The sequence below is a fragment of the Mandrillus leucophaeus genome, unplaced genomic scaffold (genome assembly GCF_000951045.1).
Source record: "Mandrillus leucophaeus isolate KB7577 unplaced genomic scaffold, Mleu.le_1.0 Scaffold327, whole genome shotgun sequence".
Lineage (NCBI taxonomy): Eukaryota > Metazoa > Chordata > Mammalia > Primates > Cercopithecidae > Mandrillus > Mandrillus leucophaeus.
The window spans coordinates 23218-37975 of NW_012103443.1; the positions used below are offsets into that span (position 1 = coordinate 23218).

The following is a 14758-nucleotide window of genomic DNA, read 5'->3' on the forward strand; positions in this document are numbered from 1 at the left end:
AATATTATATCAAGGATTTGCTGGAAGGTACTTTAATTCAGTCATAAGGTGGTGGAATTAATTCTTTTTGATGATTAGATAAACAATTCTATTTCCAGGTTTAAACAGGTTTTAGTGCAGAAAGAGACCTTAGAGATAATTACCCAGTTCAATAATTTTTACATTTTTTAAGTAGCAAAACTCCTATTTTAAAAATGACAGGACCAGTAGTGTCTCTTATCCAACTGCACTATATGATAGAAAAGTTACATTTTTTCCCTTACTTTCTCATATGAAAGGCAAAGATGTTCATATACAATCATTTCTTTTTAGAAAGCTTTTCAGAAACATTTCTGGAGTTTCATGCACCTTTACAGCATGTAAAAACAGTGAATGTACTTCCTAAATAGTTTAAAACTTCATTGTATGGCCACGAATACTCAATTTTTAATTTCTGTAATTTATTACTTCTGTCACCCAAGAGAGATTAATTTACTCCCTGAGTTTTTGTTTTTCCTTCTGTAATAATAATAAATAATAATATCTCAACTCCATAGGATAATTATGAGATTTAATAAGATAATTCATGGATTTGGTTTATAAAGGAAGCATTTTGTAGTAAGCTCTGTTACCATTATGGTTACTATTTTTACTGTCCCCAGACCAGTGCTTCTTCTAGGCCTTTTTTTTTTTTTTAAACTCACGGTAAAACTTCACGGTTTAGAAACTTGACATAGGATTATAAAATGTAGCCACATGTTTTCATTTAAACTATGTTTATAATTTTATAGGAGATCATTTAAATGATGTTAGAAACTATATTTAAAGCCGGGGGCGGTGGCTCATACCTGTAATCCCAACACTTTGGGAGGCTGAGGCAGGCAGATTGCCCCGGAGTTCGTGACCAGTCTGGGCACCAGGGTGAAACCCTTCTCTAGTAAAAATACAAAAAACCAGCCCAGGTCTAGTCCCAACTACCCAGGAGGCTGAAGTAGGAGGATCACCCGAGCCTGGGAGGTTGAGGCTACAGTGAGCGGTGTGATCATGCCACAAGAGAGAGACAGAGAGAGAGAGAGAGAGGGAGAGAGAGAGAAAAGAAAACCATATTTAATCTATATTTCTTTTTGAAGCCTAGAGGAATTTTTGAGAATAAATTTTTTGTGCATTAAGTTCTTTTTACTAGACAGGCATATTTATCTTGGAGTATCTATTTTCCTGTTCAGAATTTTTCATTCTATTTGGTTTATTTTTGAATCTAAACACTAATTTTCTTTATGAACATTTCCCCCTTGAAACTTGCATGCCATTTGTTTATTTGATACCATTAAAGTTGGTTAAAAGATAAAATAAAACCTTTTACAGCATTTCACAGATCATGTCCTTCTAATACCAGCATTCTGTTGATACTGTAGTATGACCCTAGAGTCTGCTAGGTTAACTCATAGCCCAGGACTACTCTTACCTGATGCTTCCTTAACTGGACCACTTCAGCACCGTGGTAGGAGTTTAAAATTCAGAATGCGTAAGGAGATCATCTTGTGTAGTTAAGTGATCTAGGTCAGTGCGAAGATTTCTAATACAGATTTTAGTCTTTAACCAAAATGGACACATATAAAATGATAAAATTTTCCCTAGTAATATGACATGTGACCAAATATAGCCGTTCTTCCTGACAAGAGTGCATTTTTTAGACTACCATTTAAAGCAGCCATTTTTTTTTCATAACATTCCCCTTCCTCCAAAAAAATGTTGTAACAATTGGCCTATTTGATAGAAAAAAAATGTAGCTGATTAAACTTTTGGGAACTCAATATTAGGGTTGGCTAAAAGGAATGAGTGTAATGTTTTAGAAAGAAAATGTTATCCTGACAAGAATGTTTTAAAAGTGAGGTCACTGTTGGTTTTGGAAGCACTGGCATTGTAGTTAGTCATGTTTTAAAAATGAAGCAACTTGGAATACCATAAAGTATTGTTTGATCTGAAAGAAGACAGTGAACATTTTTGGTAATTTTTAGTATGCTCCCTGATAAGATTCATTTATTCATTTTATTGTAGACTTTAGCTTACTAAAATTCCTTTAGCCAGACTTTCCCAGTGCATCTAATAGCTGAATTAACTATTTTATGCTCCTTGATAACTATTTAGTACATTATTCTTTAACTATACATCATTCTAAACAATCATCTTGTGAAAACTGGTACACTTCAGAGTGATTATTTACTTGACAAAAGATGTATTGTTTCTTAAAAATAAGCCACTAATACTACATTTTAAATATGATTAAACTTACGAAACATGTATCCTAACACTTGTTCAGAATACATGGATTATTTATGTTTTGAGGAACGAGACTTAAAGATTTGGTGATGTGACAGATAATACAGTTTGTAAACGTAACTAAGGAGTTACTCAACTATTGTACATAATTAATTAAATCATTGTAGAAATGATTACCCAGCAGTTATGTCATTTGTTAAATTCAAAGGTTAATAGATCCCTGCACTCAAAATTCTTCCAGTTTAGTAAAATGTGGTCACTATTTGTTTTAAAAGAAAAAGTATCTTAAACTATTTCTTAATGAGTTATAAAGCCAATATGATACACTGGGGCTCTCTTTCCAGTATACCTCTTGCTAGCTACAGGCAAGTCAGTTACCTTCTCTGAACATCAGTTTCTTCATCTGAAAATGTGGAACAAAATATCTGCCCTGCCTATCTCTAGTAGTTTTTTTGAACCTTAAAAAAGATGTTGCTTGTCAAAGTGCCTTAAACTGCACATAGAGATGAAGTATGACAATGCTTTGCATGCAGTTGATTCCTAGGGGTGGTTTTCATCCTGTTACCACTTAACCACATTAATCATTTTGTTAGAAAAATAATAGGCCCAGTGCATTCACTCATGCCTGTAATCTCAGCAATTTGGGAGGCTGAGGTGGGTGGATCACCTGAGGTCAGGAGTTCGAGACCAGCCTGGCCAACGTGGTGAAACTCTATCTCTACTAAAAAAAAAACACAAAAAATTAACCAGGCATGGTGGCGAGCACCTGTAATCCCAGCTACTTGGGAGGCTGATGCAGGAGAATCACTTGAACCCAGGAGGTGGAGGTTGCAGTGAGCCGAGATCGTGCCATTGCACTGCAGCCTGGGCAACAAGAGCGAGACTCCGTCTCAAAATACAAAAAGAAAAAAAGAATAATAGAAACTTGGAAATAGAACCTAGAAGGAAAAAAAGTTAGTCATAGTTTACTCTAAACCAAATACTTCTTATCAGTTTGAGCTGATATTTTACTTTCAGGTTTTTAAATGTCTAGCTTTTGGGGATATTTACATAATAATTATACTGCACATTCAACTTTCTTCAGAATTTATTCCAGTCTTTACATAATTATTTTGATGGCCACATTATCTGTTATTTGGCTATATCATAGTTTAACTGTTTTTAGAGGAGGCTATCAATAATTTTTTTCATGTTGTTATGTGTCACTCATTGGAAATAGAGGTAAATGTCTTACATATTAACCTTAAAGTAGTTAAAAGATGTCTCAGTCACAATCATTTCTTAAGGCCCAAGAAAAAAATTTAAACATATTGGGTTATCACATAATTTTAGTCAATTCTGCCACACAAATTGCCTTCTAAACATGCCATCTCTTCAGTGCACCCAGTAAATGCAGTGAATAACATAGTTCCTTCCTGTGCACACTAGTAGCAGTGTTTAACATTCTACAGTATATTGAAATGACTCTTCCTAACATGAAGACTACTCCAATTTTTTTAGTGGTCAATGAGAATAAATTACAGTGTTGGTCCTCAAAATAAAACCCAAAAGTGTCTTCATTCTCTTTCTTTCTGTATCCTACCATTTCAGATATTTTTCTTGATAGATTTAACATACATGTGTTAAGAATAATACAAGTATTAGCCCATGTAATACCTTGACCTCTGGGTTTCATGACCTTGCCCCAGTAATTTTGTCCTCTTTCAATTTCAGCCATCTACCTCGTGATTGCATTCTAGATCTTGTCATTACTAGTAATTGCATGTCCTCTGTAATCTTTGTAGTAGGTATCCCACTCTCTCCACCATCTCCCACATTTCCAGGTTCTTCCCTTCAGTACTCTGACTCCAGCTTAGAATACATAATTTACTGTTTTATCCTTTCCTAGCATCTCTCTTGTCATACTTTCCTTGGAAAAACTCCAACCTTGGTTAACTCCTACTTTGAGCTCCTTTGCACTCGTACTCTTGAGGAATAGATGAAGAAGCAAGAGAAAAACACAGTTATACTTCCTGGTCTTATTTGAGATACATAATCCCTAACCTTAAGTGGGTTCTCAGTATGACTGAGCAATTCTGTTTCTACAGTCTTCTACTTTACCTCTCTTCAAGGTAAGTATTTCACATGTCTTCTCTCTAATCGCCAATATCTTCTCTCTGCCCCTCATTCATAGCTGATGACTTTGTTTCATACGTCATTGATACTACTGAAGTAATTGGGAGAGAACTTAAATATGCTCCATCCTCCAAATCTGCCAGCCTACCCACATCTGCCTCAGCGTTTGCTGTTTCCTTTCTTGTGACCTGCCTTCGCTTCATCTAAGGCCTGTCTACTCGTGCACTAGATCCCATCTTCTCACTCACAGTAGGCTCCTGTATGTTTCCTCCCCTCCTATCCTACATCACCAACTTTTGTACAGCATCATTTCTATATACTTATAAACATGCTGAAATACTTTCAATTTCTTAACTATCCTTCTTGGAAAATAATTTTTTATATTCCTATCTCCACTTCCTCTTCTGCCATTCTCTATTGAACCATTTCATTTGGCTTACCTCATGTTACCTCCATCCCGTCCTACAGAAACTACCCTTGTCAGGGTCAACAGTGATCTAATGTTGCAACATTTGATTGTCAGTTTCCTGGACCTTTTGGTATTAACACAATTGATCACTCTCCTTGAAATACTATTTTTATATGCCGTCTAGAATGACACTTTCTTGATTTTTCTTCGACCTCAGTAACCATTTATTCATTGCCTGTCTCCTTTGTTCATTGCTCTTCATTTAATGGAGTGCTCATGTCCCAGTATTTGGTCCTTGGATTTCACCTTACTAACTTTCATTAAATTTCATGTATATACTGATAACTCCCAAATTTATATCTCCAATACCTATTCCTCTTCTAACTCCAGACTCATATATCCAGTTGCCTGGCTGCATCTAGACACTGAAAACAATCTCAAATAATGATCTAGATATCAAAAACAGTCTCAAACGTACTTGCCCCAAACTGAATTCTTACCTCCTGTATCTGTTTCTCTCTCAGTCAGCATCATTTCAGTTAATAACAATTCCATTTTTCTGGTTGCTTGGACCAGAAGCCTTGGAGATGTCTTTAATTCTTTCCTTGCTTTCACATCCTGTCTTGGCACTGAAACTTAGAGAATGTATCAGGAATCTGAACCACTTCTCACCACCCCACCACCACCATTCTGTTCCAGGCCTGCAACAGCTCTTGCCTGGTCAGTTTCAGTAGCCTTTTAGTCGATGTCTCCATTTTTCACTCCTGGCCTCTGTAGTCTGTTCTCCACACAGCAGCCAGAGGGATCATTTAATTTTGATACAAGTCAGATCATGGTACATGACTCTGCTCGGAACCTACCATTTGCTGCACATTTCGCTCCAAATCCACTGTTCCTTACCATGCCCCACCAGGACTGTGGTATTGACTGTCTGTCTGCCCCCTACTTACCTTTTGGACATCTCAAATCACTCTGCCTCCTTCACTACTCCAGTCACACTGTCCTCCTTGTTTGTCAAACACACCTAGCATGTACTCACCTTAGCCTTTATATGTATTGTCCTCTACCTGAAATACTCTTCCTTCTGTTCTTCTTGTGGCTCCTTTCTTCCTTACAGATTTTCACTCAAGTGTTACTTTTGCAGATAGGCCTTCTTTTCCTTGGGCCATCTGAAATAGCAGTCTCCCCTCACCTTAATCCCTTCACCATGCTTTACTTAGCTTCATGGGCCTGATATATATTTTTCTATCTATTTTTCTTCCTGTATAAGACAGGAAAAGTAGATAAATATATAAATGTATGTTTACATATTTATACATTCTCCTCCCCCATTTCGTTGATTATTGTAGTTTTAACACCTGGAACAGTGCCTGGCAAATGCAGGCAAACCCCACTTATTGTCAATAATCTTTTCTTGAAAACAACATATTCTGCCCTAAAGTGCTCACGGTGCGTCTACTTCCCATTATTTTAAGTGGGAAACATTATAATGTGTTATCAATTTAAAACTCCTGTTTAGTATTCTAAAATATAGTTCCATAAAACTCATTTATCAGGGACAAATTATTATGTTGGGATAATGCTTAACATATTGAACCCTGATAACCAAACAACTAATATGAACGTTAGTGGGCAGTTCGTGTGTAATCACATTTGCTCTTCCATTGTAGTTGCTGTTCTCAATTACTTAGGTTGCTTTTTATTTATTTATTTTTGAGACAGGATCTCTTTCTGTCACTCAGGCTGTGGTGCAGTGGCACGATCTTGGCTCACTGCAGACTCCACCTCCCAGGTTCAAGCGATTCTCCTGCCTCAACCTCCCAAAGTTCTGGGATTATAGGCGTGAGCCACCACGCCCAGCCTACTTTGGTTCTTTCTCCACAGTTTTAATACTTCAACTTTTTTGGGATTCATTTTGTGAACAATAGGGGAAAATAAAAGCTTACTGTGAAAGACACTGTAGAAACTTGTTCAGAATAAGTGAATAATAGCAGAGAATGGCCACTTGTCCCTCTCTTAGTTCTAGCAGCAGTAAAGATTTGTTGATACATAGTGAACTTTTGAAAAGCCTAAGTGTGAGTCTGACATTATACCAGTTCAGAACTGTAACTCAAAAATATACTCATGCATTATTTTGTTTAAAATGTTATGTTGAAATATGGAGACAGAAACATAAATTTTCTTATATAAACATTGACCGAAAACACTGGGTATAGAGAGTTATCTTTGGTCTGTAATGACTATATAGTAAAAGCTAAGAGGCATTCTCCCAGGGAGTAGTATTCTATGGAGTATGCTGTTATTTATTGAAGTGCATGCATACATTGCATACTTACTAAGTGTATGCATATTTTTTCTTTGTAATACAGAGATCTTATTAAAGATTTAGTAAGAAACAAAGGAGGTTTATGAAACCTAACACCTAGCACAATTAATATAAATTCCCATCAGACACCACTGTCTTCTATATCTCTCTTTATCTCTCTCTCTCTTTTAATATACTCATTGATGTTTTGAGATTTTACTGATTTGAAAAATAAAATAAAATCAAGAAAATCATGAAAAAAATTAGGATTACTAGCATACAAAATACAGTTGTTGCTGGGCGCGGTGGCTCACTCCTGTAATCCCAGCACTTTGGGAGGCCAAGGCGGGCGGATCACGAGGTCAGGAGATTGAGACCATTCTGGCTAACATGGTGAAACCCCATCTCTACTAAAAATACGAAAAATTAGGCAGGTGTGGTGGCAGGTGCCTGTAGTCCCAGCTACTCAGGAAGCTGAGGCAGAAGAATGGCATGAACCTGGGAGACGGAGCTTGCAGTGAGCCAAGATCGCGCCACTGCACTCCAGCCTGGGTGACAGAGTCTCAAAAAAAAAAAAAAAAAAAAAAGAAAATACAGTTGTTACTGAACATAAATTCACTTCTTATCACCACGAAGTGCCAGAGTATGAAATTTATCATGAGAAATTCTAGGTGTTTTGGTAAGAGTGCTATTTTAACATAAGTACCACAAAGGGAACTATAATGGAAAAAAATGGAATGAGTGTAATGAAGTCCTCCATGTCCTCACACTATAGATAAAACCCTGAGGTAGATAACCAGAAGAAGGAGATTCATTCTGTGAAAAATAAACAAAGCTGGATGCTAATTAAAGTGGTAAGGACAGATTTGAATCAGTAATATGCTATTACAGTAAGAAGAGTCACACATGAACTGCACTCAACTTTGATTTGTGTAGAGGCGACTGGGCATTTTGAAGGGAGAATGAGGAAATTGGAAGAGGTTGAGTCAGGCTCAGAGTTAGCTAAGTGAAAAGTTCCAGATAGTGGGAAGGGGGGATTGGTTCATGTGGAACCCACCTGGGTGTTCTAGCTGGTATTTATCAAAATTAGTCTCCTACCCTCCCACAGAGACTGAAAGACAAAGGCACTGTTTTCAGCTCTTGGCTGGAACAAACAATAAGTTCTTTTGTCAGCCTTGAGTTTTCTCAGGCAGGCACTTTAAGAAGACATCTTAGGGATGCAACTTTGAGCTGCAAAAAACAATGCTAGTGTTTGTTCAGGTCCTTAGAGGGCCAGGTTGAGGCCTAGTTGAGAAACGGACTCAGAGGAGTGTGGCTGGAGTTTGGTCAAGAAGACAGCCTTTGTCCCTGGGAAATTAATGTAAATCAGACCCTATCATTCCACTTTTTATCAACTTTCCTGCTAAGAATTAAATCCACCCCTCTTCCAGGGCTCACAGAGCCTCCAGGTGAGCTCATCACTCCCTGTATTTCCAGCCTTGCATTGCACCATGCTTGCTGCTTGCCTGTTGTGCACCAGCCACACTGGTTTTCCTTCAGCCCTCCCTTTGCACATACTCACTCTGCTTGGAATATTTTCCTGCATTCTTTGCTTGGCTAGATTCTTTTATGACTGGATAACTGTTACCTCCTCAGAAAATCCTTCCCCAGTTCACCTACCTACCACAGGTCCTCAGTTTTCTCATCTCCTTTGTTTCTTTCATAGAAAAAGTTGCATTCCAACTTGCAAATGCTGGTATTTGGTTTATTCCTATGCCTACCTTTTTTTTCATTCTGGCTGCATCAGAATGTAATGCTGGATCTTGTTTACCATTGACTGCCCATCACCTAGCATTGGACTTGGCACATTTTAAGTGTTCAGTAAATATTTATTAAATGAATGGGGACCCCGATGGCTCACGCCTGTAATCCCAGCACTTGGGAGGCTGAGGCGGGCAGATCACGAGGTCAGGAGATCAAGACCATCCTGGCTAACAGGGTGAAACCCAGTCTCTACTAAAAATACAAAAAATTAGCCGGGCATGGTGGCGGGCGCCTGTAGTCCCAGCTACTTGGGAGGCTGAGGCAGGAGAATGGCGTGAACCTGGGAGGCAGAGCTTGCAGTGAGTCAAAAAAAAAAAAAAAAATGAACGGGGACCCTTCAGAGAAACATTTGTGTGAATTAAAACAAATAATTTGCAGGTTTTTATTGACAAAATATAGAGATAAACTTGCTAAATCAATAACTTGTATCATCAAAAAATGTCATCTGTACTATCTAAATTTTTTTTGTGGTAAAGCATTCTTGAGTATACATTCAGAGGCATTTAGTATATTCACATTGTACAACCATCACTGCCCTCCATCTCCAGAAGTTTTTCATCTGCTCATGCTGAAATTCTGCACCTACCCTACACTAATTTCCTTATTCTTTCCTCCTGGCAGCCACCATTCTAGATTCCATCTCTATGAATTTCACTACGCTAGGTACCTCCTATAAGTGAAATCATATAGTGTTTGTCCTTCTGTGACTGGCTTATTTCACTTAGCGTAATGTCTTCAAGATTCATCCATGTTGTAGTATGTCAGAATTTTCTTCTTTTTTAAGGCTGAATAATATTCCATTATGTATATGTATGTGTATATACACACACACAAACACACACCCCACATTTTGCTGATTCCTTCATCCCTGGATAGACACTTGGATTTCTTCTACCTTTAGGCTATTGTGAATAATGTTGCTGTGAACATGGGTGTATAAATATCTGAGTCTCTGCTCTCAGTTCTTTTGGGTGTGTATCAGAGTAGAATTGCTGGATCAGTAATTTTATTTCTTATTTTTTGAGGAACCACCAAAATGTTTTCCACGGAGGTTGTATCATTTTACATTCCCACCAGCAATGTACAAAGGTTCTAGTTTATCCACATACCAGCTAACGTGTTGCTGTTTTTTTTTTGTTTGTTTTACTAATCTTAATGAATATGAAGTGATATCTCATTGTGGTTTTGATTTCCATTTCCCCAGTGACTAATGATACTGAGCATCTTTTTATGTTTTGTTGATCATTTGTCAACAAAAGAGAAATAGACATTTCTGTCTTTAGAGAAATGTAGTGCATCAGAATGTAATGCTGGATCTTGTTCTCTCTTTGAGGAAAGGTCTATTCAAGTCCTTTGCTTATCTTTAAATCAGGTTATTATTTGTTGTTGAACATACAAATATTTTGTGTAGTAGTAGAAATACAAAAATACTTAAAACATGTCTTCTTTCTTACTATTAGTGGTGTAAAGTATAATTTGCTAGCTCACACTACCCTAACCTTGGAAAGTGCTGAGGATAGTTTCAAGACCCATAATCTGTCTATTAATGGAAATGGTAAGTATAGTATATATTTTACTTATTACATATATTCTGCCTATATTTCTAATTATAGTATGTTCCCCTCAAGTGAATATTGGCTTAAATAATGGAGACATGAGTGATTCTGTTGGTTCTTTCAAATATATATGCCCCTCTTCCCCAAAGGAGAAAAGCTTATTTTGCTTTCTCTACGCTGAGATTTGTTTGCAAGGCTTTAGTGGGAAAAGAAAGGTCTCGGGTATGCTCAATCCTTGTTTTTGACTTGGAATTTATGACTTCACCACTTTCTAGCTGGAAATTAAATACCTGACTTATTTTGAAATTTGAAATCAAGGAAGCCAGCCTTTCTGTTAGTAGGAAGCAGAGAATGTAAGAAAGAGAAAGTAGGGTTCCTTAACCTTTTTCTCTTTGGATGGTAGTGGTAGTTATAGTTTAAATAAATAAAGATATAGGAAACTGAAGAAGGGGGTTAGGTCATTAAGAAGATTGGTAAAACTTAGCATGAGCACTTGCCACTCTCCCAGGTTATTTTACTCGTGATGAAAAATATGGAGCAGTGCTGGTAAGGCAGTTTGGAAATATGATTTGGGTTATTGACTTTTGTTCATTTTCTCCAAGCAAATAAATAAAAATATGTGGTAAATATCCTAATTATACTTACTGTTGTAAGGATTATGGCTCTGTACTGATAAGGTTGATAATGTTATACCAATATTTTTTTGTTTCACAATGAGAAATTATGTTAAAAATATGGAAAAGTTCATGAAATGTAAATATATAGTTTAAAAAATAATTAGGAAGCTAGGTGTGGTGGCTCTTGCCTGTAATCCTAATTCTTTGGGAGGATGAGATGGGAGGATCACTTGAGCCAAGGAGTTTGAGACCTGCCTGGGTAACATAGTGAGACCCTATCTCTACAAAAATAAAAAAAAAAATTAGCTGGCCATGGTCATGCGTGCATGTAATCCCAGCTACCCAGGATACTGAGGTAGGAGGATTGCCTGACCCCTGAAGTTCAAGGCTGCAGCAAGGTATGATTGTGCCACTGTTCTCCAGCCTGGGCTACAGAGCAAGACCCTGTCTCAAGAAATAGAACATATCAAGAAACAGAACATTACTACCACTCCTTTCCCTCAGTTACCCTAGGTGTACATATGTCTCCATTTTTATGGTATATACTTCCTTGTTTTTCTTTATGGTTTTATTAATACCATCTTTGTGTGCTTCCCTAAATAATATAATTTTGCCTAATTTGAACTTTGGTATGGAATCATGTTGTCTTGGTAATTTGCTTTTGGTTCATCATTCAGTATGTATGCTTTTCGTTACTTATAGTATCTCATTGTATAATAATACGTATTTATCTCTTAGACTGATTTAATTATTTTTAATAGTTACAGGGTTCTTCACTTTTCTATTTCTTGGGTCAGTTTCAATAAGTTATGTTTTTATAGATACCTACCCATTTGATCTAAACTTTGAGATTTATAGGCATTAAATTTTCTATAATGTCCTTATATCTATTAATTTTCTGCAGCCCCTGTAACATTGTTCCCTCTTTTCTATTCCTGATACTTGCTTTCTGTACCATCTCTGTTTTTTAATTCTCATTCTTGTAACAGATTAGTCAGTTTTATTCACCAATGTGTTCCATATTTGTTAATTATTTGTTAGGAGTAATAATTGTAGTCTATATACTCTATATTACTACAAGAGGTGTGATAAAATCTCATTCTGTGATTGTGGATTTTTTGACCCATAGTTACATCTATTTTTGCTGTATATAATTTGAACCTTTGTTATTTGATTCATGTAACTGTTTAATTCTATTTTCTTCTTTTACCTCAAACTGTACTGTACTTATTTTTATGTTACAAACATGCCTCTTCAAACAGCATTATATTGGATTTTAATTTTTCTCTAATTTGACATTCTTTTTTTTACTGAAGCTTTTAGTCCTTTTGTATTTAATATCAAATAGCTGTATATTTGGGTTTAAGTCTATGATAACCTATGTTTTCTATTTGTCTCACCTATTCCCTGGTTATTTTTTTCTTGCCTTTTAAGGCAATTTTTCCTTGTTTGAATTAAAGTTATACATCCTTTTTCTGATTTTTTAGAATTTACCCCTAAAAATTTTATTAATCGTACTTATTAAAAACTAAACTTAATAGTTTTGTGCTTTTCTCAGACAATACAAGGACTTTAGAACAGTTAAACTCTTTTTTCCCTAACCTATGTGCTATTGTTATATATTGTAATTCTTTTTTTTTTAGCAAGATATTTTATAGATTTAATACTTACTTAGATTTACCTACATGTTTCTATGACTACTTTTGTATCTTATGCCTTGCATCCGGGATACTTTTCCTTCTGCTTGAAATATAAGCCCTAGAATTTCTTTTAGTGTGTTATGCTGATATCAAACTTCTTGCTCTTTTTGTTTATCTGAAGGTGGCTTTATTTTGCCTCATTATTGAAGATGTTTCTTAATTCTGCATTTTTAATTTTGTCTTGTTGAATATCGAAGATATAATTCCAATATTTTTGGCTTCTATTATTTTATTACAAATATTGTAAATAATTTGCCAGTGTGTCACCACTATGAGTGTAATCTTTTTATTCCTTTTTGCCTTTGGTTTTCTAAAATTTTAGCGTGGTATAATTAGGTGTAGAGTTTATTTATGCTGCTTGGAGTTTGCTGAGCTTCTTTACGTTGTTGGTATGTTTCATCAGTTTGGACAAAATCTCACTTAACTATTTGAAACTGCCTCTGCTGTTGTGTAGCTTTAGTCCTTTTTGCATGCCTGTTAAACCTATGTTAGTCTTTTTCATTGTATCCTTCATGTTTCTTACTCTTTATGATGTACTTTTCAACTGACTTACAGATATTTAGGACATAAGCTATTCATAAATCTGAGATTGCCTATATAAACAAGTTTGCTTTCAAACTTTTAAATTTATAAATTACAAAGTTAATTTCAGATGTATTACTGAAATACATGCTTTTACAGAATTTCTATTTCATTTGCTGCCTGTTTTAGGAAAGATAACTTTTGTTTATTTGTGTTTGCATTTTGGAATAGTATGTATTATGCTTGTGCATTCATTTTTCCCAGATTAAGCCCCTTATTTCTAAAATATAGCAGCTTTAAAAATGTATTAATGAAAATGATTTGAATAGTCTCAGAACATTGTCGTGTGCTATTCTATAGTAGAATCTTGGGCAGGTAAGTTTAAAACTTTTTGGTTTTACTACAAACCTTTGCTGCCTTGCATGTATATATTAACTATTTTTACAAAAAAAAATTCTGGGGTAATTAAAACTTTTGGGTAAATAATAGTTATGGCCAGTAGCTAGCCATTTTGTGGGCACTACCAACAGGGCACAGCAAAAACTTTAAAAATCATTTTTTATGTGGTCCAGTGTGAACTAAGGGCGTTGGGTTTTTATTTATACTCTGACGCCTAGAATCATTTAATGCTTTCCTCCATATAGATAGGTAGTACACAGGTAGGTATCTTCATTAAAGGAGTATCTTAATGTTTTTTTGAAAGAACTTTTTTAAACAATGTCAGAGTTACAGAAAAGTTGCAAGTTGAATGTCAAGTTTTTTGTTTTTTTTTTTTAATTAGAGATGGGTATCGGTGTATTACCCAGTCTGGCCTCAAACTCCTGGGTGCAAGCACTCCTCCCAGCTTGGCCTCCTGAGTAGCTGGGACTACAGGCACACATTACCATACTCAGCTTGAATGTCAAGATCTTTTTTTTTCTCAAAAAAATATGAGAGCAAGTTGCTTACATGATAGTCTGTATCCCAAAATGCATTAATACGTATTTGCTACTATCAGGACATTCAGCTACATCACCATCACTCTCAAAGTCAAGAAATGAATACTAATACATTACCACCATATAATCCTCGGAGTCCATTCAAGATGTTGCCCATCGTCCTAATAATGTTCTTTATGGCAGAGGGATACAGTGCAGAATCATATATTTCATTTAATTATCATGCTTTTAAATTTTCCTTCAATCTGGACTAGTTCTTCATTCATTGGGCTCTAATGATCGATGTCAGGCTCCTCTTCCCAGGCATACCTCTTTTACTCTGCTTGCTCAAGACAGAGTCCCAAATCTAGGCTGCGCCCCAGTGTTATCACCCTCTCAGCCCCTTCAGCTGCTGATACCTCCTGCAGGCAGCCCCTGCTATTCACCATTCTCACTCTGCCTGTCTCCATCATCCCTTTCTTTTCTTTTCTTTTTTTTTTTTTTTTTTGAGACGGAGTCTTGCTCTGTTGCCCAGGCTGGAGTGCAGTGGCGGGATCT

At 36.2% G+C, this 14758-nt stretch overlaps 1 protein-coding gene across 1 annotated transcript in view; it reads left to right on the forward strand.

Annotated features, from left to right (window-relative positions):
* Positions 1-14758, forward strand: part of RTKN2 (rhotekin 2) — a gene marked incomplete at its 5' end in the record, with an annotated part of 49926 nt that overhangs the window by 12374 nt on the left and 22794 nt on the right. Inside the window, one exon of the mRNA XM_011988339.1 lies at positions 10349-10443. Coding sequence (XP_011843729.1) covers positions 10349-10443 — 95 coding nt within the window. The remainder of the gene's footprint in view (positions 1-10348; positions 10444-14758) is intronic.